General features: G+C 40.8%; 1 protein-coding gene across 1 annotated transcript in view; it reads left to right on the forward strand.

Annotated features, from left to right (window-relative positions):
- Positions 1-21,874, forward strand: part of mcf2l2 (MCF.2 cell line derived transforming sequence-like 2) — a 401,635-nt gene that overhangs the window by 122,085 nt on the left and 257,676 nt on the right. Inside the window, exons 6-9 of the mRNA XM_068042330.1 lie at positions 2,655-2,771; positions 7,491-7,640; positions 15,516-15,640; positions 18,485-18,599. Of these exons, the coding sequence (XP_067898431.1) occupies positions 2,655-2,771; positions 7,491-7,640; positions 15,516-15,640; positions 18,485-18,599 (507 nt within the window). The remainder of the gene's footprint in view (positions 1-2,654; positions 2,772-7,490; positions 7,641-15,515; positions 15,641-18,484; positions 18,600-21,874) is intronic.

Raw genomic sequence — 21,874 nt, forward strand, 5'->3', positions numbered from 1 at the left:
TTTTTTTTAAACAAGAGAAGATGAAGGCATCGTATGACAGGCAAGTGAGTAGGACAGAAAGTCAGAGTCCTCAAGCATGCGTCAGGAACTTGGTATCCTGTAGAGGTTGCGAGGATATGTGACCAGCCCAGATCATACAAGGTCCAGACACCCAATGGTATGATTCTCAGACAGAACTGAAGTCAACTCAAAGAACTATATGACAACACTACATGCGACAACTCTGTGGTATCGCAGACACATTCAAAGACAAAGTCTGAAGATAGACATACAGAGGCGAGGAGCACAGAGGAAGAACATGCCAACCAGAGTTCTGAATCACCTGAGTCTCAGAGGAGTCACCGAGAAAAGCTCAGCTCTGGGAAGAGGTTCACGATAACAAGATCAGAACGCATATGCAAACCACCTCTATGTTTTATAGAGTGTCAAATTTACTTACTTGTAAATAGTGTTTTGTTTTCATCATGTATAGTTAGTCCAAATCACAGCATCATTGTATATCGTACATATGTTTTTAATCTTTGGAGAAAAGGGGCATGTTGTGGGATGACCTTAAGAGTGGACCACCTTAAGAGCTATAAGTGAAGGTCACCGGAAGAAGTGATGTCACGTCACACATGACCAGGGAGTTGTGGGTGCAGCCCAGCAGAGCGAGTTGTGTTTAGATATGGCTCATGCAGTAACTGTTTGTATATGTATGTTCTAGTTAAGTTATAATTAAACCCCACATTTTCTTTAGATATTGTAGTCCTGTGACTATTACAATGGTTCACATTCCAAAGGAACAAGTAAAATGACAACATTAACCCAGCAATGTGGCAAATTTCCCAAGTATATCCTATCTGCAAAAAGCAGTGCAGATCAAACCCAGCCAATTCCTGCCCTGTCAGTCTACATCCAAGCATCAGCAGATGAGAAATACTGAGGCTATTCGAACAGCTGAGACTACAGCGAGTGGCTCACCTTATTACTCCCCAAAACCTTTCCACCACTAATATGATAGGAACATAATAGAATATTCTATGCTTGTTTGGATGGGTGCAACTGTAACAATAGTCAAGAAGCTCAATACTATCCAGGAGAAAGCAGTCTGCTTGATCGGCACCTCACCCACTAGTCTAAAACTCCACCCACTGTGTATTGTGGTTCCAGTGTGTATTATCTACAGGATGCACGGCAGCAACTTGCCAAGACTTTTTCAGCGGCAACTCCCCACTCTGCAGCCACCACCTGCTAGAAGGACAAAGGCAGTAGGTGTATGGGCACATCACCATCTCCAAGTTCCCCTCGAAGTCACACACCATCCTGTCTTGGGCATATATTCTTGGTCTATCATTGCTGCTGGGTCAAAATCCTGAAACTTCTTAACTAACAGCATTATGGGAGCACTTTCACCACATGGACTGTAGCAGTTCAAGGAAGCAGCCCATCACTTTTCAGGACAACTAGTTATGGATAATAAATGGTGTTCTTGCCAATGACATCCACATCCTTGGAACGAATAAAAGAATGGCATTTGCCAGGCATACTCTACTCTTTTGAACCAGGCATTAAGAAGTTTAACCAGTGGATGATGACTCCAAATCATTTAAAGGAATAAGATACCTATTCCTTCCTATACCCACCTCCCAATTGGATTTGGGTAAAAATATTTTTCTAAATCACCCATCTGCTTATAAAGTTTTAAATTTGTTGCACAGTCTTCTAGAGGTCCATAATTTTGTGTTACAAGCTCATCAGGGAGTTACTCAATTGACATTAGCTTTGACCTAATCCAGAATCCAGTACAACATCTCAGTCTAGGATGTGAAATGGGACTTTGTTTCTGATTGGATTTGGATTACTTCATTCCTTAGGTTTCTTTTCATCCAAAGTACAATATCAGTTCCAGTTGTAGAAGACACATTTTGCTGAACATATTTTATTATTTCTCAATCTGTAAACTTTTTTTGAGAACATTGGTTAGCTTAATTTCCCCAGGTAATATACTAGAAATAAGAGACAATTTGTAACATAATTCAGTCAGATGATCTTGCACATTTATGGCTTCAGCTGATCATGGTCTGTAAAGATAATCTAATCTGAACAATAGTGAGTGAGCATACACAATGTTAACACATCCAAGGATTATCTGTGCACTTATCACAGACAGATGTAACTAAAAGAACATGACCTTCTCTGAGTCCTTTATTACACATGGGCATATAATATGTGTAAAATTTCTGGTCAAAATTTTGGATTTATCTGCCATATAAATTAATCTTTCCACAAAAATTGACTATCCAGCTGTAGATTATGTCTTTCATATGTCCAGACAAATGTTTATGTTTTTATGTATACTTCTTTAAGTGTCTTGTACAAACAGAAATTTGATTTGCTTGAGGTAAATTTGTACATGTGAGGCAGGCCTTAAAAAATGTTGTACACTGATGGCGTTAATTTGCATAATTCTCACAACTGTGAACTAAATTGCATTATGACTAGTTTATTAGCAGTAATTCACCATTATATTTATGCATTGTTTATTTGCATCAGATGTAATAATGCATTTGTTTTTCAGATATTATGTTGGCTGTGTGTTGTTATGCTGCCCTGTGGAAAGTGAAGAATGGTTTGACGGCTCAAAAAGCCACGTCTTATTGTCTCTGTTCCAGATCATCATGTTAAATACTATATCAGATCTGCATAGCTACATTGAAAAAAGCCAGTTGACAAGAGACTTAGGAGGCACTCTGGAATACTGTCACAGTCAGTGGATTCACCATCGGACTGTGAGTGCAAAAATATAAATTTTGTTCTTTTATATTTTCTTTAAATCCTTCATTCCTTTTCGTTTACTTTTTCCCTTTTGTTACTTAGGCAACTACAGTACTGTTAAATTGTTAATAGCCATTTTTGGACCAACTTTCCCCCTAAAAATGACTACCTTAAACAAAACCGCGTTCCAGTAAAACTGCCTGCAAAGTATTAACTGTGGTGCTGCCTTGAGAGCCTGGACAATATCTTTTTATGCTTTTTCCTTGGAGAAGTGCGACATTTACAACTTCTTCACCTATACATGTAGAGCCTATGGGATTACTTGGAAGTTTCAAAGCCAAACACACATTGCTATTTTCATACTATCCAGTTTACAGTTTATCCCTGAAAACACAATTTTTCTCCTTTCTCAAACGTGTGTTCAACCATCATTCTCAGTGACCTGTCACTTTAATTGCTTGCAGGCAGAAATAAGCCTTGGCATTACCCTGCTATGTCAGATACTGCTATCTTGCACATGTTAACCATATCAGCTGTAGATAATCTGATCAATGTCCCAGTCAGGGGTTGGCAACACATCCATACATGAACACCAGTGTCCGTGGTAAAAAATTTTGAGGTACTTGACTGGTAATTTCAGGGATAAGAAATTTCTGCCAAATGGCAGATTTCCAACATTGGGATTTCGGAAATCCACCTTTGTCTTTTTCTTTCTGACCAGACTGGCTTTAAAAACAAAACACGATCGGTTTTCCAGCGGGCTTTTGAAAAAAAATTGGAACCCGCTGGAAAACCATGAAGCTGTCTGCAGATCGGAAGTGCTGTTCCTGCTCTAGCACCTGGCAGCTATGAAACTGACAGTTGTGATTTTTTTTTTTAAAGCTGACCAGCCATGAAGCTGCTCTTCTGTCAGCTCCTGCTGTCAACAGCTGTCAGGGAGTGGGAGGGAGAGAGAGAGAGAGAGGGGGGGGGGGGGGGACAGAGAATGAGGGGGGAGAAAGGGGGGGACAGAGAGGGAGAGACAGAGAGAGAGACAGACAGCCAGACAGACACATAGGCTGGAATTTTAAGCCCCCCAAATGAGTGGGCTGGTGGCGGGAAGAAAATTTAATGGAAGGCGGGGGTAGGCCGTTTCCAACCCCCTGCTTCAATTTTACATGGCGAGAATTTTACGTGGCGAGAAACAGCTCGTCAATTAAGGGCCTGGGGAGCATAAAATCCCAGTCTGACTCCCCAGGCCCGGAGGAGGCGGGCTCGCCACTGACTTTTCGGCCTCCAGCCCAATTAAAAATTCTGGTCATAGAGAGAGAGGAGGGACAGAAAGCAATCAAGATCAAGCCTGACAGATGGACATCTATCCGGAATACTCCGCATCGCTACAAGAAGTGTGAAGGCAGACAACGACTACTTGTACAAGCAAGTACAATGCCAGGTATCTCACTAAATCAGTGTCCAACATAGTGACAAAAAAGTAAGTCAATAAATTAATCTTCCCATTCAAAGCTTCTTCACAAAAGAACACATTTGTTGTTGTTTTGATTAAAAGAAAGATACATTTTTAATGCCTTTATCTTTCCCAATATGTCTCACAGGCCCCCATGGCAAAAATGTCATGTGCACCCGCCCCCCCCACCCCCACCACATGAAAAGGTTAGACACCCTTGATAACCTAGCAGCTAGGTTATTTTAAAACACAAGTTTAAAGGCTTGTTTTCTGTAAACTCATTTTAAAATGGAAAAACTTTCACTGGGGACACATGGTCAGTGACATATTGAAAGTTGCTGGACTTCTACTTCCATATAAATGTCGCAAATTTACTACTATCCATTTGGAATCGCGCTGTTCCAGGACTTGTATTGAGGAGAAAACAGGCAAGAAAATCAAAGGAATCTCAAGAATTCAGCACTGTAAATTACTCATCAATACAAGAGTATGGTGTAATGTGGCTGAATGATGTTGGCAAAAACAGGATGCTGATGACCCATACACAATAGTTAGTAAATACAATATAACGGATAGCTTTAATATATCTTAATCTATGATGAATTGTTTACGATTCCTTAACAAAAACCATGCTGCATTTGCTGTTATAAAAACCATCGGGGAAGACATAGTAAAAATTTATTATGTTTCATTGACCATGTTAGAAAGTCATTATTTATTTTTTTTCTACTGCGAATTGGAACAAAGGACAAGTTTTACAAGTATGCCAAAGATCAGTAACTGCAATGTGTATCATTTACTATCCAGTTTGAGGGCAGATAACCTGAGCGGCTGATGTCATTTGAAAGTTGTCTATCATATAATTCCATTATGTTAAAAGTGCAGGTAAGAGATTTGGCTTGGACATAAACTGGTTAGTCTGGAGAGTACAATCTTACAGATATTGACTAATTATTTTGTAACTGAATAATACATGCAGTTAACAATTGCTCAACATTTTGCAGAAAAGCTTTTTGCTAACAATTACCTTGTCAGAGCTGAATTGGAATAGACAGTGATAGACTGAGATTGAAACATGTGAATTTAAGAGAATCACTTTATTGAAGGAACTGAAGGGTGCTTGTTTTTTGTAATTATGTTTATCTAATTTTGTCATGAGCTTTGGTGAGCTTTTTGTCACAAAAGGTTCTGTTGTTTCTGTATTTTAGAATCCAGGACCTAGTTTAACAGGTTATCAAGATGAATGAACTAGTCTTGGCTACCTACCGTTAACCTCTCTGTCTCTTCATGCCCCACTCTGCTTTTCTGTTATACATGACTCTTCTGAAGTACTATCTGCTCCATCCTATAAAATGCTCCTGATTTGGACATCACTGCCCTTTTGTTGGCTGCCCTGTCTTCAAACACATGTTACAAGCAGGTGGAGAAGTTGCACGAACATTGACCATCACAGGTTAAATTGTCTTGTGACAACAGCAGTGTGAGAAATAGTTTGTCTTCCTATTGTTGCTTTTTCTACTGCTTCACCTCAATAACCATAATAACAATCCTCTCCTTGAGTTTCATGGTTTATTGGTTGAATTTGCAATCCTGACACAGAGTGAATCTACAGAGGACATCCGATAAGGTCCATCTACCACCCAGTGACATGGTGTAGGTAGCTCTGTTCTATCAACAAACGTAATTTGCATTGGCATTGCATACTATTTTGCTTGTTAGCTAGCTAATACAGTTATGCTGCTCTTGTTTGTATGCTTAGCTACTTTATTTATAGGGAGAAATGTGTTTTAAATCAGACTGTGTTTTGATGGCATTAGATTGGCTATACTTGTGTTACACAGATTAATCCCCACCATAGGGCAGCACAGTGGTGCAGTGGTTAGCACCATAGCCTCACAGCTCCAGGTGAGGGTTCGGTTCTGGGTGCTGCCTGTGCGGAGTTTGTAAGTTCTCCCTGTGACCGCGTGGGTTTCCCCTGGTGTTCTGGTTTCCTCCCACAGCCAAAGACTTGCAGGTTGATAGGTAAATTGGCCATTGTAAATTGCCCCTAGTGTAGGTAGGTGGTAGGAGAATTGAGGGAAGGTGGAGATGTGGTAGGAATATGGGATTAATGTAGGATTAGTATAAATGGGTGGTTGATGGTCAGCACAGACTGGGTGGGCTGAAGGGCCTGTTTCAGTGCTCTATCTCTCTATTTCGTGGCTGTGTCAATAATTTTGTCAAATGTCTGTGGTGCAACATGTCGGTGCCTATCCCTGGTTCCTGTCCATTTAGCTCTTTATTCTGTATGTATTATTTTAACGCCTTGTTATTGCAACATTATTTATCAGTAGCCAACAAGTGTAACTTGATATTTTACAGTTATCTAAAGCCTTTATGCAGTTGGTATGTAATGATAAAGGTAAATCATTAATCATATTTAACTGCACAACATTGGCTTTCAAGGCAGTCATAGTTAATATAAAGGCTGCGTTTGCCGACAACGCCACCACTAGGTGTCGCTGCAATAGCATATGCGCAAATGCAGCCTGTGTCACTAAAACGTCACAGTCTGCGACGTCAGGCAGCTGCCAGGATTGAAGATGGTGCTGCTCAAATAATCACACGATGGCAACCTAAACATATGGCAGCACACAATGGCCGGGGAGGGGAGGGAGCGAGCGGGCGGGTGGATGGGTGAGCCAGTGGTCGGGGGTGTGGCAAGCGGGCGGTGAGTGAGTGGGCCGAGGGCTGTGAGCCGGGGTCGGGAGCGGGTGGCGGGGGAAGGAGCAGAGTGCATCTGCCACCAGCAAGGTCTTCGGCCGCGCTCTCCCCGCTCCCCAGACCCCCTCTCCCCCACCCCCGCTCTCCCCCCACTCCCCAGACATCCTCTCCCCCCGCTCCCCAGACCCCCTCTCCCTCCACTCCCCAGACCTCTTCTGCCCCCACCCCTGCTCTTTCCGGCCCGGATCCCCCCCCCATCATCTGCCCGCGTTATGCGATGACGTCATCTGCGCATGCGCCAACCCCACATGCCCGCGTTACGCGATTACATCATCTGCGCATGCGCCAACCAGTCCTGGCACTGCGGAACACAGTGCATGCGCAGAGGGTAGGAACCAATCTGCACAAGGGCGCAGATTGGTGCAGTCGGATGACGTAAGCTGCCGGCTGCGTTGTCAGTAATCACTTTGTAATATAAAACAGCTGTACAACAAGTAAAATAATTTACTTTGAAGTTGAGAGAAAATATATTGGGCTTGTGCTTATGTTGTACTGTTTTACTGAAATCTCAAATATTTACTTTCAGGCCATTGAAAATTTTGCTATGACAGTGAAAACAACAGCACAGCTATTACAGTCATTTGGCACTGAACTTGCAGAGACTGAATTGCCCAATGATGTCCAGTCCACAAAAGTACTACTCATGACTCACACAGAAAAACGCAATGATCTAAAGGTACAAGCTGTTATGGTGGCAATGTGTGCTATTACTTTTCATTAGCATGATAGGAATGAGGAGCAATTTTTTTTAATGTAGGGACAATTTTATGTCTATGAAAACAGCAGTGGGAAACCAATATAATAAAAGCAAAATACTATGGATGCTGGATATCTCAAATACAAACAGAAAGTGCTGGAAATACTCAGCAGGTCTGGCAGTATATGTGGAGAGGGAAGCAGAGGGAAGCTGAGTAAACGTTTCAGGTCAATGACCTTTCATCAGAACTGGCAAAGGTTAGAAATGTGATAGGTTTTAAGCAAATAAAGAAGGGTGGGGAAAAGAGAACAAAAGGGGTGTGTGATAAAACAGAGGGCTGGAGAGATTAACTGACAAGGAGGTCATTGGCAAAGGCAAAGAGAGTGTGCGAATGGTATGGTGAAAGGCAAATCAATAGTTTTTTCTTGCTTACAATGTAACACTTAAGCCTAAAAGGTACTTTTAGCAATTGCCATGCAGGGCCCCACCCGCCAAGAATAAGGCACATTAATTTCGCCACATGAACATTGATTTTTAAACTGTTACTGGAGTAAAGAAAGAACTTGCTTTTTAAAAGAATGCAACACCAGATCTTTGGCTGGAAAGACATTTTTTTTTGCATACTAGCAGACAGTGTTGGAACAAAGGAAACACTCCCTGCTCCAATTTAATCTATAATGGACTTTTAATTACCGGACGTTGAGGGCGGAGGAGCTCGCGTTCCAGGTTGACTGCTAAGATGGCCGAATACACAAACGGACATGGTCACACCCCCTAGTCACATGACTAACCTGCTGGGCAACCTGAGTTTTTTGAATTTGAGCTTGCCACAGAGAATTAGAACACAGAAAGTTGTTTACTCCTGGACTGACAAGACCACTCATAGCTTGGCACAGCCTCTCCTGTCTGCTTCCATCTCTTTCTCATGGAACTGCAGACCCATTGAAGACACATGAACCCCAAGAGAGAAAAGTCTACTACAGTGAACAAGGTTTAAGAATACTGGACCCCAACGAAAAGCAAGTCTACCTACAATCAAGGACTTTACAGTGAGCTCGAAGCACAGTAACAAACCCCTTTCAGAGATTGGCACAAACTTTTTCATTTTATTTTTCTTCTCTTTTCTGTCCCTATTTGCATGTGTGTATCACGTGTGCATGCTAGCTTGGGGCACGGCATGCATCCGTAGGCGTTAACCTAATTAGAGTTTATGTTTAAGTTTTAATAAATTTCACTTTTCTTCTTTAAACCTAAGAAAGCCTGTCTGTGCTCTTTTTTTTGTCTTATAATTGGAAAGCGGTGAACAAGGATTCACCAAAGGGGGAGCTCAAAACACAATGTGTTTAAAATTAAACCCTGTTACAGTAAAGCCAGGTGAAGGCTGACCAAGACCCCTAGACACCTTTCTCACAATATTAGCAAAAACATGTTTCACACATTTGAAGGATGTAACTTGGCTATTTGAGTTTATTACCCCATTCAAAAGTTTATACCTCAAGTAAAATAGCTGACAGAAGAATGTCATGCAAACACATGAAACATCTATCTGCTATTATCGCCAATGGCCATTTCAGGGCTTATGTGCTTCATTGAGACAGATTTAAAGGTTAGGGGAAAATGTGGAATTCTTTTAGTTATTATTTGTAAATAAAAAGACTGCAAAAGTAATTGGACATTGCTGAATTCTGTGGCTCCCCACAGCATATGCCAAATGAATCTTAAAAATGCATTAAGCAAAATCCTATTTAAAGGTAATAGTATATTTAAAAATTACTTTGCCTGTGAAATGGAGCATTTGAAATCTACCATATATCAGATTCCAGTTGGTGGTCTTGTCCTCTTTCTCTCTAGGCCCTAAATTTAGGTTTAGCATCCCTGTGAAATGGAAATTGGTTCACACCAACTCTAAATTTGTAGGTTAATGCACCTTTAGTAACATGATTGAATTAAGATTCCAAGCCTTGTATTTGAAAGGAAAATCCAGATGACTAGATTTATTGCACATAATGGTTCTAGATGGGGGATTTTACTGATGTCGTGATCCATGGCGGGGGCGGGTGGGGCCTGAAGATGGGTCTGGAAGAGGCCCGCCATGGATCTTGACTCGGGGAGGGCTTGGCCCAATGCCCCAGTCATATCATTTATTTCGCTTTTTTCGGGAATGTGATCTGTAATCTAAGAAATATTGCATTCCAAAAAATAGCAAACAGTAGCTGTACCTATTAGCTGCTGATTAGTTTAAAACCTCATTATATTAATGAGTCAAGAAATGTTATATAAATGGGAAATATATATATAGTCACTCGTTTCTATGCAATGCAGCCAAATCATGACAGATTTGCCGAGGAATGTTACACTTGGATAACAACATACATGCAATAGGAATGAGTGATAATGAACCATTGGAATTCTGTATACAGAATTATCAAAACTCACTTTGTATAGATAATTTGGAATTTCAGTTGAATACATCATAAATAATGCAAAGATCCTACAAGCATGGATTTTAACATAACTTATGGAAAACATAACCTTTGGTATGTACCTTGTTACATGCTGAAGTTGTTAAATCAAGTGCATTAAGGAATGTTAACCTGTTACCTTCAGCCCTCTGGAATAAATTAATTCACTTTTCATTGTGTTTGTATATTATTTTACACAATTTTGTGTGCATCAGAAAAAAATCTAAGAGCTCCTTTGATGGCTCAGTGAATAAAGAGAGTGTGGAAATTAGGCATATAGACCAAATAGGATCAGGATAAATCCCCAGTCTAGCTCATCTAAGGTGGCAATAGATTTTTTACAGTCAATCCTATTGGGCTGTGTTGTGCTATTGGCTCTTAACACAAACGTACCAAACACTATGGGCTGGATTTTACTGATACCGTGATCCATGGCGGGGGCGAGTGGGGCCAGAAGATGGGTCTGGAAGAGGCCCGCCATGGATCTTGACACCAGGAGGGCTTGGCCCAAATTCCCGGCGATGGCGAGGCTGTGTGGCGCATCGGCCCCTGCCACTGGGTGATGCGCCCTGAATTTAAATATTTAAATTAATCAAATGAATACATTTAAATGGACTTACCTTCAATCTTCCAGGCCAATCACAAACTTTGGCGTGGCGGCCGGCGCTCTCGCGCCTTCAATTCCCCGTCTGGGGAAAGGCAGTGTCGCACTGGTGGGGAGGGGGAAGGAGTTAATATTTTCTGTGATCAAATAAACGTAAAGGGTGTAGGGGATAATGGGAAGGGGTGAACTCTAAACTTTGTACAGTCTGGTGGGGGGAGGTCACATTTAAAAGGGAAGTGTTTTGGGGGGCAAGGGCAAATAATTAATGTAAATGTTATTGGGGGTGGGAAAGGGGAGTTAGAAATTTATTGTATATTTTTTGGGGGATACCTTTTTAAAAAATTGAAATGAGTTGGCAGGGCTGGCTGCCCTTTTGGAGATGGCACCAGCGCATGCGCACAGGCAGTTGTGCCATTGCCAGGGACAGACAGCCCGCCCCCTCCACATGATTGGGGGAGGGGGGGGCGACCCGCCCAGCTATTTAAATAAGCCACTGCGTGGGAGATCGTGGTAGTTCTTCGAAGTGCAGCCCGCACAGGTGGGCCGCCATTTTTTTGAGCTCGCTGCTGAGATCAGCGCGGGCTCTTAAAATCCAGCCCTCTGACAATGAGTGGTAAACTAAATGAAGGGTTCTTTATTGAAGAATAACAGGATTCTAGGTGAGCTCTTCAATACATGTGCTACCTGCTGACTAACATTGCTCCAACTACTGTATCACCTGTTTTAACTTGCATCACTTCCTATGATGATGTATACTAAACTATTTACATATTCAGTAGTATGTTAATCAGTATTAAAGCAGTATCACAACATTCCTCTTTCCTTAAATGAAAGATTACATAAGTTGTAAGCTATGTACATAATGAAATAGGATAATTCTGGACTGTATTTACACATGTATGGACACTCATAATAATTATTCAAGTGTCTCTGAAACATTGACGTGGTCTGCTGACTCAACCAGATCTGGTATTGTCAATTCTTTTCTCTTGACTTGCAGGTCTAGACTATTATCTTGTACTTGTCAGCTTCCTTAACTTCTCTCTCAGAACTTGAATGTGAACATGTTCTTGATGCTACAGGAGTGTCAGGTATGATGCTGTTGGATAACTCTCTCAGCTGACATCTATTCCTGCTCAACATCTCTCCATTCGGGTCGGTTACCTTGTACGACCATGACTCATTACAGTTCTTTGACACTTCAGCAAGGAACCATGTCTTCTCTTACAGATGGATCACTCTGATGTTCTGCCCTACATGCAACAAAGGCAACTCCATGCCTGCATGTTTGTCGTGTATGATTTTCATTTTCTCTTGTCTTACCAATAATTTATCTTGGACTGACGATGATCTGATCAAATGATGTCTCGGAAGAGTTGTCTTGACTTGCCTTCTGAACATGATTGCTGCTGGGGATGGTAATCCTGTGTCTAGTGGTGTTGCTTGTAGGTGCAACATTGCTATTTGAATATCTTGGTCGTCTTCTTACATTTGAAGATGAGTAACTTTACCATCCGCACTATCCTTTCTGCCAGTCCATTTGACCTTGGATAGTGTTGGGAGGACATAGCATGATTTACAGCCTACTTTGCACACATGTTCTGAATGGCTTACCAGTATACTGTGGACAGTTATCCTACACTCTCCCCTCTGGGGAACTAAAAAAACTGAAAATTGCATTAATTCGGCTGAACTTTACTAGCCATGTCGTTGCAGTGGGGTGGGGGGTGGGGGGCCGTACAATTCTGTGGGGAAAGGTCCTCCTCGACTCCCAACGTCAAGAAGGGCCGGCTGCATATTACCTGTGGGGGTGGGGTACCTCGGTGAGACCCCCCACCACTTGGCAGCAGGGCCGTCATCTAAATATTCAAATTAACAATAATAAGATGCAAATGAACTTACCTGCTGGCGGTGGCTGTCCCACGCCGATCTTACGGTTGCCAAACGCAACTTGCGCGCTTTCAGAATCCCATACAGAGTTCAGAGGTGAGAAACTGGTGGGGAGGGGGAGGTCTAAAATGATCAGGGTGGGGGGTGGGGGGGAGTGGCAAAATGGAACGCGATTGGGTGATGTGATGATGGGAAGGATTTGAATGTTAAGCGAAAGAAAGTTCTGGGGGGAAAAGTTGTGATGGAAAATGTAATGTTTTTTGGAGGGATAGCACAAATAATACATTGAGGGGGTGGGAGAGGGGATTGGTAGTGTTCATAAAATGTTATTGCAATTTATTTAAAAACCTGCCACTTTAAACATTTAAATGTAAGTGAAGGGCTTGTAGCCCTTTAAAAATGGCGCTGGCACCTGCACGTTGGCGCCGGACGCTGTTGCCCTGGATGTGGGGGCCATCCTGTCTACATCATCGGGGGCGGCTGCTCCACCCCCTCTATCTAAATGAGCCCCACGCGCAATATCACGGCGGTGGCACCTCCATGTCAGAAGGCTGCCGCTTTCACAGCGTACCGCTGCGAAGCGTGGTGCGCTGATAAAATTCAGTCCATTGTGTTTGCTACTGATGCACTTGATGTATCCCTCTGTTGGTGAATGATAGGAAATTTGAAGAAGTACTCGGCAATAAGATGTCATCACCTCTGACAGTAAATAAGTCAATTCTTTTGAATAGCTATTCTTAACCATGGATGTGATAAAATATTATGACAATGAAGTGACTCTGTATTGACTCGGCTGATGCTCTTGAAAAGCATTGCACACCCTCCCTGCTCATTCTATGTTGTTATTGATCCCTGGCCAATAAACTGTCTCATATGCAAATCATCTTTATCTTTTAATGCCCATGTGATGATAATCATGATGGCTAGTCCTTCACAAACGAAGATCATGGGAGGATTCAGCTCTATGGGTGCTGGCATGCTTGCTGGTGGCTGAACAGTTCAGTTCTAGATCTACAGGCTCTTGAGCATTTGGGGAAGGGGAATTCGTGACCTGGAGGAGTCCGGGCAGAAGCAGCTTCCTTCCGTTTGATGTTTATCTCCCGCAGTTTCACATCTTAAGGACTCAAACCTACATGTAGCATTCCTGGTTTTTGAACGCAAGTTGTTCCTGTCGTCAGCTTCCTGCTCCCACATCCGTTGTTCAATGTCAGTCAAGGAGAGTTGTTTCTTCAGCTGGTCCTTGAAATGTTTTCGCGGAGTACCTCTACTAGAAAACGTGCACAGGCAGACACTTGATCTGAAAAGAATTGGACTCAGCTGTGATATCTCCCATACTTGAATAGTTCTCCTGACAGACACTGTTTTAAGGCCATGCCTTTAGCTAACTAAGCCTCGAGCTCTGGAATTCCCTCCCTAAACCTGTCCATCTTGCCCTCTTTTTTTTAAGGTGGGTCTTAAAACCTAATTTTTGACAAAGCTTTTAGTCAACTTTAGCTCCTTCTTTGGCATGTTTTCAAGTTATGTCTGATTACAGTCAGGGTGAAGCACCTTGGGGCTTTTCTTACATTAAAAGTGGTGTATAATTGTATCTTGTTTTCATTCTTAATTCAAAGTTGCAACAAAAAGCTGAATCTCCATGTTACTTACAAATCAGAATGACTAAGAATCTCAAAGAGATTTGTTATCTTAGATTCAGAAACATTTTAGTACACTGGTGAGAATGAAATAACGTATTGCTAACTCCCCTATCACATATGCACTTTTTTTCTTAAACTTTATTACTTGTACTTTCCTCTATTGAGTCCAACCATTCAGACACTTCTTCCTCGCTCCATTTATATTTTTTCATACTTTTAGAAACAGGATGCAAAATACATGGCTTCTGCTTGCCTTTTATTTTCCAGCAGCGGTCCATCTCTTCCTTTTAGTTATTTGGTAAAGAGTAATTTCATTGTTACCGTTGTTCCACATGTAAGCCTTGGCAATGAGTGTCGTCAGGATGTTTGATCGTGTGGGGATGTTGCAGTCTACTTCAATGTGCCCACCGAACATCAGCTGATGTGCACATCCAGCAGGGCTTTACGAATGATGATCAAGAATGACTGATTTTCTTTTCCCCTCCATAACCCATGGGTGCTGTGACCAATTGTAATGCCGCTACTGCTGTTCTGGCTGAGATTAGCAAAAATACCAGGCATCTAACCTGGCACTGCCCTGCCCTGCATGGTTTAATGACTGTGTAAATCAGCTGATATTTGGGTATTCTGACCAGATTTAAGCAAGAAAAATTGTCAATGATTATATCAGGATAATTTACCAGTGAAGATTTGGAACCAGCCTTTAGTACATTCTCTGAGGGTTTATGATCAGTTTTATTCATCCTTACCCAAACAGAGTTCAAAATGCATAGATGATTATATAATAAAAGTCTGACAATACTCTGTTTAAAGTTTTTGTCACATCTATTCCTCTGCATAATTGAATGATGATAGATTGCAGATATTTGTACATTATTACAGCTATTTGAACAGAAAGAAAAGTCTCATATGTCCAAAGTACCAAAATGTTAATTTATACTCATGTGACCTGAAAGAAAGGTAATACACGTGTGTAGATATTTCAACAAAATTGCATCAGCACATGCAGAAAATCAACAATCCTGCCAAAGGATCTGAATAGTGGCAATTTGTTCTTTTGCATTAAGTTTATATTCGATCATTCACAGAAAATGGCAAAGAATTTACAATCACATCGTACACTCACTCGTTCAGATAATGCACAGAATTCAGTTAATTAATGTAAAATGCCATCCATTGCTTTTTTTTTGCAAAGGATTGCAATGAAGGCTTCCAGTTATTATTTTAAAGCAATGATTGAGCTTTTCTTTTTGTTTCTCAGGAGAAATTGAAATTGGCAGTAAAAGAAGGCAACACCTTACTAATATGCATTAAGGAACCACTTACTAAAAATCCCAATTATATACTGAATTCCGATGAACTGGAAAATATGGCTACCGTCGAAAGGTTAGTGAAAATTCTCAAACGTCAGAACATTTTCTTTACTGCACAATTGTTATGTAAAACATGTGGTAAAAAAGACCTTAGTGATAAACTCTACTAAATCAGATTTTTTTGTCTTTGAAATATGAATGTTACTATTAAAATTGAATTTTTCAAAGATTCTTTGTTGTCTTTAGATTAAAATGATTCCATACCAGAAATATCCTTACAACATTCATTTTTATTGAAGATAAAAATCTACACGTATTATTATATTTGGCCCATCTTGCATGCATTTACTACATGAATTTGTACATGGCCGTTTCAGTCAATAACTACAGGAAAAATTTTAGAAATTTCAAAAGACTCCAAGTTGAGAAAAGGCTAATTATCCCATCTGACTTAGTCCATCAGAAATTGATCTAAATTCCTTTTGAAATCTTGAACTGTAGGTATTTTCTGTGCTAGATGGCAGCTATTAGGTAAGTGAATAATTAACCAAGTTCTAACAAGTTGAGTTTAGCTTTTGCTTTTAATTTCTGATGGTAAAGTATTAAATTGAATTAAAGATATGTCCAGGAATTAAGAACTTTCATTTAGTTCACAATATCATGGGAATAAATCAAAAGAAACAAAACTTAGTCTTTTATTTTATTTTAACAGCCCTCAAGCTCACTGCTGTTGGCATTGTTAAGGCCTGGGAGCAAGTTGCATGTGTAACTTCTTCATAGTGAGTGGTCATTTGGGCAAATAGGAGAAACACAAAATTTTAATTTTAAAATGTAGTTTTGAACATCTTTAACTGAATTAGTGAATTTGTAGACTTCCTCAGAGCAAACTAATGAATACTTATTTAGTTCAGCACGGTGGGGATGTGGAGCAGAGGTGCAGCAAACCTGAGGCCCAGCAATGGAGTACAACCTGCAATAGAACTGAAGTGGAAAATAGACAACAGATGGGTTCAGTGTCGGGGCACATTTGAGGAGGCAGAGTGGAGTAGAGGTTGGATATAGTACAATGGCATTTACTTGGCATAAGGGCTGTTGAAATTTTTGTAGTGATCTCCATCCTGTCTTGTCCCAGTGGTTTAAGGTTTGATATTTGATTGGCAGTTGGATACTGTCCCATGGGTTGATAGTACTGTCAATGAAGAATGGCAGACTAAAAATCTGAGAAAACAGCTATACAATCACAACATTGATTATAAGACATAAGACTTTATATCATATATGGAGGTATGTTTCCGTGACAATTTTTCTCGTAAGGTTTCTCAGAACCAGAATCATAGAAAGGGAAAAACAGGCAATTTGGACTAGCAAATCTGCATCCATTTTAATGCCATAATCGTCTAATCCTGCTCTCCTGCTTGATCACTATATCACTTATAATTGAACTTTACAAGGAACTATCCAATTCCTTTTTAAAGAATTTACAAATTTAACTCCATTAAATGTAGAGAATTCCAAATTTTAACAACCCATGGTAATTTTCTTTTTCTAAATATTTAATCCTTTTTGTGATTCCCTTAGCTTTGTCCCCCTCGTTATCACCTTGCTGACCAGTGGAAACAACCTAGCAATATTTAAATAAAATCAAAATACTGCAGATGCTGGAAATCTGAAATAAAAACAGAAAGTGCTGGAAAAACTCAGCAGGTCTGGCAGCATCTGTGGAGAGAGCAGCAGAGTTAATATTTTAGGTCTGTGATCTTTCATCAGAACTGGCAAAGGTTAGAAAGGTAATAGGTTTTAAACAAGTAAAGTGGGGATGGGGAGGGAAAAGCGAACAAAAGGGAAGGGGTGTGATAGGATAGAGGGCCAGAGAGATTAACTGGCAAAGAGAGTGTGCTAATGGTCTTTTATCACATCATTAGCACTCTCTGCCTTTGTCCCATGACCTTGTCAGTTAATCTCTCCGGCCCTCTGCCCTATCACCCACCTTCCCGTTTGTTCTCTTGCCCCCCACCCCCACTTTACTTGTTTAAAACCTATTACATTTCTAACCTTTGCCTATTCTGTTGAAAGGTCACTGACCTGAAACGTTAACTCTACTTCTCTCTCCACAGATGCTGCCAGACCTGCCGAGTATTTCCAGCACTTGCTGTTTTTATACAAGCAATATTTAAACTTTTCATAACACTATGTAACCTGAAAGACTTTTCGACATAAAAGACAACACATTTGATATGTGCATTTTCAAATTTGATATCGTTAAGCAGCTCAATTTTTCTTCACACCACACTATGGCTCAGCATTTTATACTTTGTTCTTTTTAGGCAAATATTTTCCTCCCCCTACCTGAAGGCACTAACTGTTACTGCAATTTGATTCAATAGGTACCAGCTGCCTCCAGGACCTCACCTAACTAGCCATTCTTGATGTGTGATTCCATACAGTGTTAATAAGCTCAAACAATAGAATCTTCAAATCCAAAACTGGTCCTGCCTTTATTTGACCGCTTGTGGCCTTTTCAGCAGAAGTTATTGGATAGTGATCATTAGCAAAAGTCTTGGCCGATCCTATCCTGCCCTCCCATCCAACTCCACTCTCTAGTACAAGGGTGCTAATTCCAATTAAAAGATGCTCTAGTTACTGTCCACCCTGAAATTAGATAACAATGAATTTCAAGAATCAAACTTGGGACTGTCTGATTTTTATGCTTATAAGTATACCAATTAGTGTTTTTACCTTCAATTGCACTTTATTTTTTGAAAAAGACTTTTTTGATTCATCTTAATTTTATACTTATAGGTTTGCATAAAATGAAATTACTATCGAAATATTTAATTATTTATAGTATATTATTCATTAATATCTATTGAGGCTTAAGTTATAATTCTTTGGTATTTCCAAATTCTGTTTGTGATAGATTACTGATGCAACTGGATGAAACTGAAAATGCCTTCGACCAGTTTTGGTCAAAACACCACCTCAAACTAGACCAATGCCTGCAGCTGCGACATTTTGAACAAGACTTTCGGGAGGTACTTTTCACTTTTCACTCAAGATATGATTTCATTTGTGAAATTATTTGGTGTTTTCTACAGATTTCAAACGTTGACTTACTGGTGTCATCTTAATTGAAACATAATGCATATTTGAGGTTGAGACAAATTCAGCTTCTTCTGAATTAAAGTTAGAACATTTTAAATTTAATGTAATGTTGACATTACAAGTAATACTTCAATCTGCACCCTGTGCTCTTTGTACAGGAATAGTGCAACTTAAGCTTTTTATCCAAGACCAGTCATGGTGTTGAAGACAGGTGGTGCAGCATGTCGTGTTGTACACCCACATTAACATAAGCACCCAAAATGTTTTCTTCACCTAGACGTTCTGTGCTTCTTCTGCCAGACGACTCACTCGAGGCTCAAAATGGGCACGATATCAGTGGTGAGCCAAAGGCTGCCTGCTTTGGGTGGAAGTGCTGGGTTCACATTTAAAGGCCTGCTTGAAAATTGAATCAGACAGATAAATGGATATCCAGGTCCTCATCATGGGCCAGATTTTCAAATGCCGGTAGAGCCAGGACTGGTGCGGTCGAGATTTAAAAATTGCCGTCCCAGAAGGAATCTCTGGATCCCAATGCCTCTGGGACATAGGAACATAGGAAATCGGAGCAGAAGTAGGCCATTTGGCCTCTCCAGCCTGCTCCACCATTCAACTAGATCATGGCTGATCTTATACCTAAACACCATTTTCCTGCACTATTCCCATATCCCTTGATATCTTTAATACCTAGAAATCTGGCGATCTCTGTCTTGATCATACTCAATCACTGAGTCTCCATAGCCCTCTGGGGTGGAGAATTCTACTGATTAACCACCCTCTGAGTGAAGAATTTCCTCCTCATCTCAGTCCTAAATGGCCTACCTCATTCTCAGACTGTGTTCCCTGGTTCTAGACTCCCCAGTCGGGGGAAACATCCTTCCTGCATCAACCTTGTCGAGCACTGTAAGAATTTTGTAAGTTTCAATGAGATCACCTCTCATTCTTCTAAACTCTAGAGAACATAGGCCCAGACTCCTCAATCTCTTCTCATAGGACAATCCCGCCATCCCAGGAATCAGTCTGGTAAGCCTTCATTGCACTCGTCTATGACAAGTATATCCTTCCTTAGGTAAGGAGACCAAACTGTACACAATACTCCAGGTGCGATCTCACCAAGACTCTATACAATTGCAGCAAGACATCTTTACTCCTGAACTCAAATCCTCTTGAAATAAAGGTCAACATATCATTTGCCTTCCTAATTGCTTGCTGCACCTGCATACTAGCTTTCAGTGACTCATGAACAAGGACAGCTACGTCCCTTTGGACATCAACACTTCCCAATCTCTCACCATTTAAGAGATATTCTGTATTTCTGTTTTTCTTACCTAAGTGGGTAACTTCACATTTTTCCACACTATATTCCATCTGCTATGATCTTGCCCACTCACCTAGCCTGTCTAAATCCCCCTGAAGCCTCTTTGCATCCTCCTCACAACACACATTCCCACCTAAATTTGTGTCATCAGCAAACTTGGAAATATTACACTTGGTCCCCACAACCAAATTATTGATATAGATTGTGAATAGCTGGGCCCAAGCACTGATCCTTGTGGTACCCTACTGGTCACAGCCTGCCGACCTGAGAATGATCTGTTTATTCCTACACTGTTTTCTGTCCAAAAAACAATTCGCAATCCATGTCAGCATATTACCCCAATCCCATGTGTTCTAAATTTGCTTACTAACCACCTGTTTGGGAGCTTATTGAAAACCTTCTGAAAATCCAAATACACCACATCCACTGGCTCCCCCTTAGCTATTCTGCTGGTTACATCCTCAAAAAAACTTCAACAGTTTGTCAAATATGATTTTCCGTTCATAAATCCACGTTGACTCTGCCCAATCCTACCATTATTTTCTAGGTGTCCAGTTATCACATCCTTTATTTATAGATTCTAGCATTTTCCCTACTACTGATATCAGGCTAACTGGTCTGTAGTTCCCCATTTTCTCTCCCCCTTCTTTCTTAAATAGAGGGGTTACATTTGCTACCTTCCAATCTTCAGGAACCATTCCAGAATCGATAGAATTTTGGAAGATGATCACCAATTAATCCACTATCTCTACAGCCATCTCTTTCAACACTCTGGGATGTAAATCATCAGGTCCAGGGGATTTATCACTTTTAGTTCCATTAGTTTCTTCAGTACTACTTTTTTACAAATACTAATTTCTTTCAGTTCCTCATTCTTGCTTGTCCCTTGGTTCTTTAGTATTTCTGGGAGGTTTATTACATCTTCCTCTGTGAAGATCCACGCAAAGTATTTTTATTAGTTTCTCTGCCATTTCCTTATTCCGCATTATAAATTCCCCTGTCTCTGCCTGTAATGGGCCCACGTTTGTCTTTGCCAATCTTTTCATTTTTACGTTTTTGAAATCTCGGGGACTCGAGGGTTAGGCAGAGCAGGCCCGAAAAAGGAGTTGAGGCCTGGGACAGATCAGCCTTGATCTTATTGAATGGCGGGGCAGGCTTGAGTGGCTGAATGGCCTACTCCTGCTCCTATTTCTTATGTTCTTATGCCTATAGAAGCTTTTACAGTCCGTTTTTATGTTTCTCGCTAGTTTACTTTTCTATTCTATTTTGTCTTTCTTCAACAGTTTCTTGGTCCTCCTTTGTTGCATTCTAAAATGCTGCTAATCTTCAGGCTTACTACTTTTTGGCAACTTTATAAGCCACTTCTTTTGATATAATACAAACTTTAACTTCTCTATTAGCCATGGTTGGATTATCTTTCCTGTTGGGTTTTGTGCCTGTCTACTGTCATACCTTTTAATGTTGCTTCCCAATCTACCACAGGCAAATTGCTTCTCATACCCTCGTAGTTTCCTTTGTTTAGATTTAAGACTGTAGGGCTCGGCGGCGAGCTTCTGGATCGACATGGCACATGGGCACCAGGGAACCACTGGTATATTTCGCGCAGCAGCTCATTAACATGGAGGGAACAGAGTGCCCACCCCCAATGACGTAGAGGGGGCGGGTACTCCATCCCGGCAATGGAGTCTGGCGCCACCTTGCAGGCGTCGCACCATTTTTAAAGGACTTCAAGCCCTTACAAAATATTTACATTTTTAAAGAGAACTGCAAGTGTGATTTAAATTTACACATTTAATAAAAGAATGAAGCCCCTCTTCCAAGCCCCCAATGATCTAACAAGTTATTTATTCCCCTCTCTCCCCCGAAAAAACTTTTTTTCCAGTCCCGAAC

The sequence above is a fragment of the Heterodontus francisci genome, chromosome 11 (genome assembly GCF_036365525.1).
Source record: "Heterodontus francisci isolate sHetFra1 chromosome 11, sHetFra1.hap1, whole genome shotgun sequence".
Taxonomy (NCBI): Eukaryota; Metazoa; Chordata; class Chondrichthyes; order Heterodontiformes; family Heterodontidae; genus Heterodontus; species Heterodontus francisci.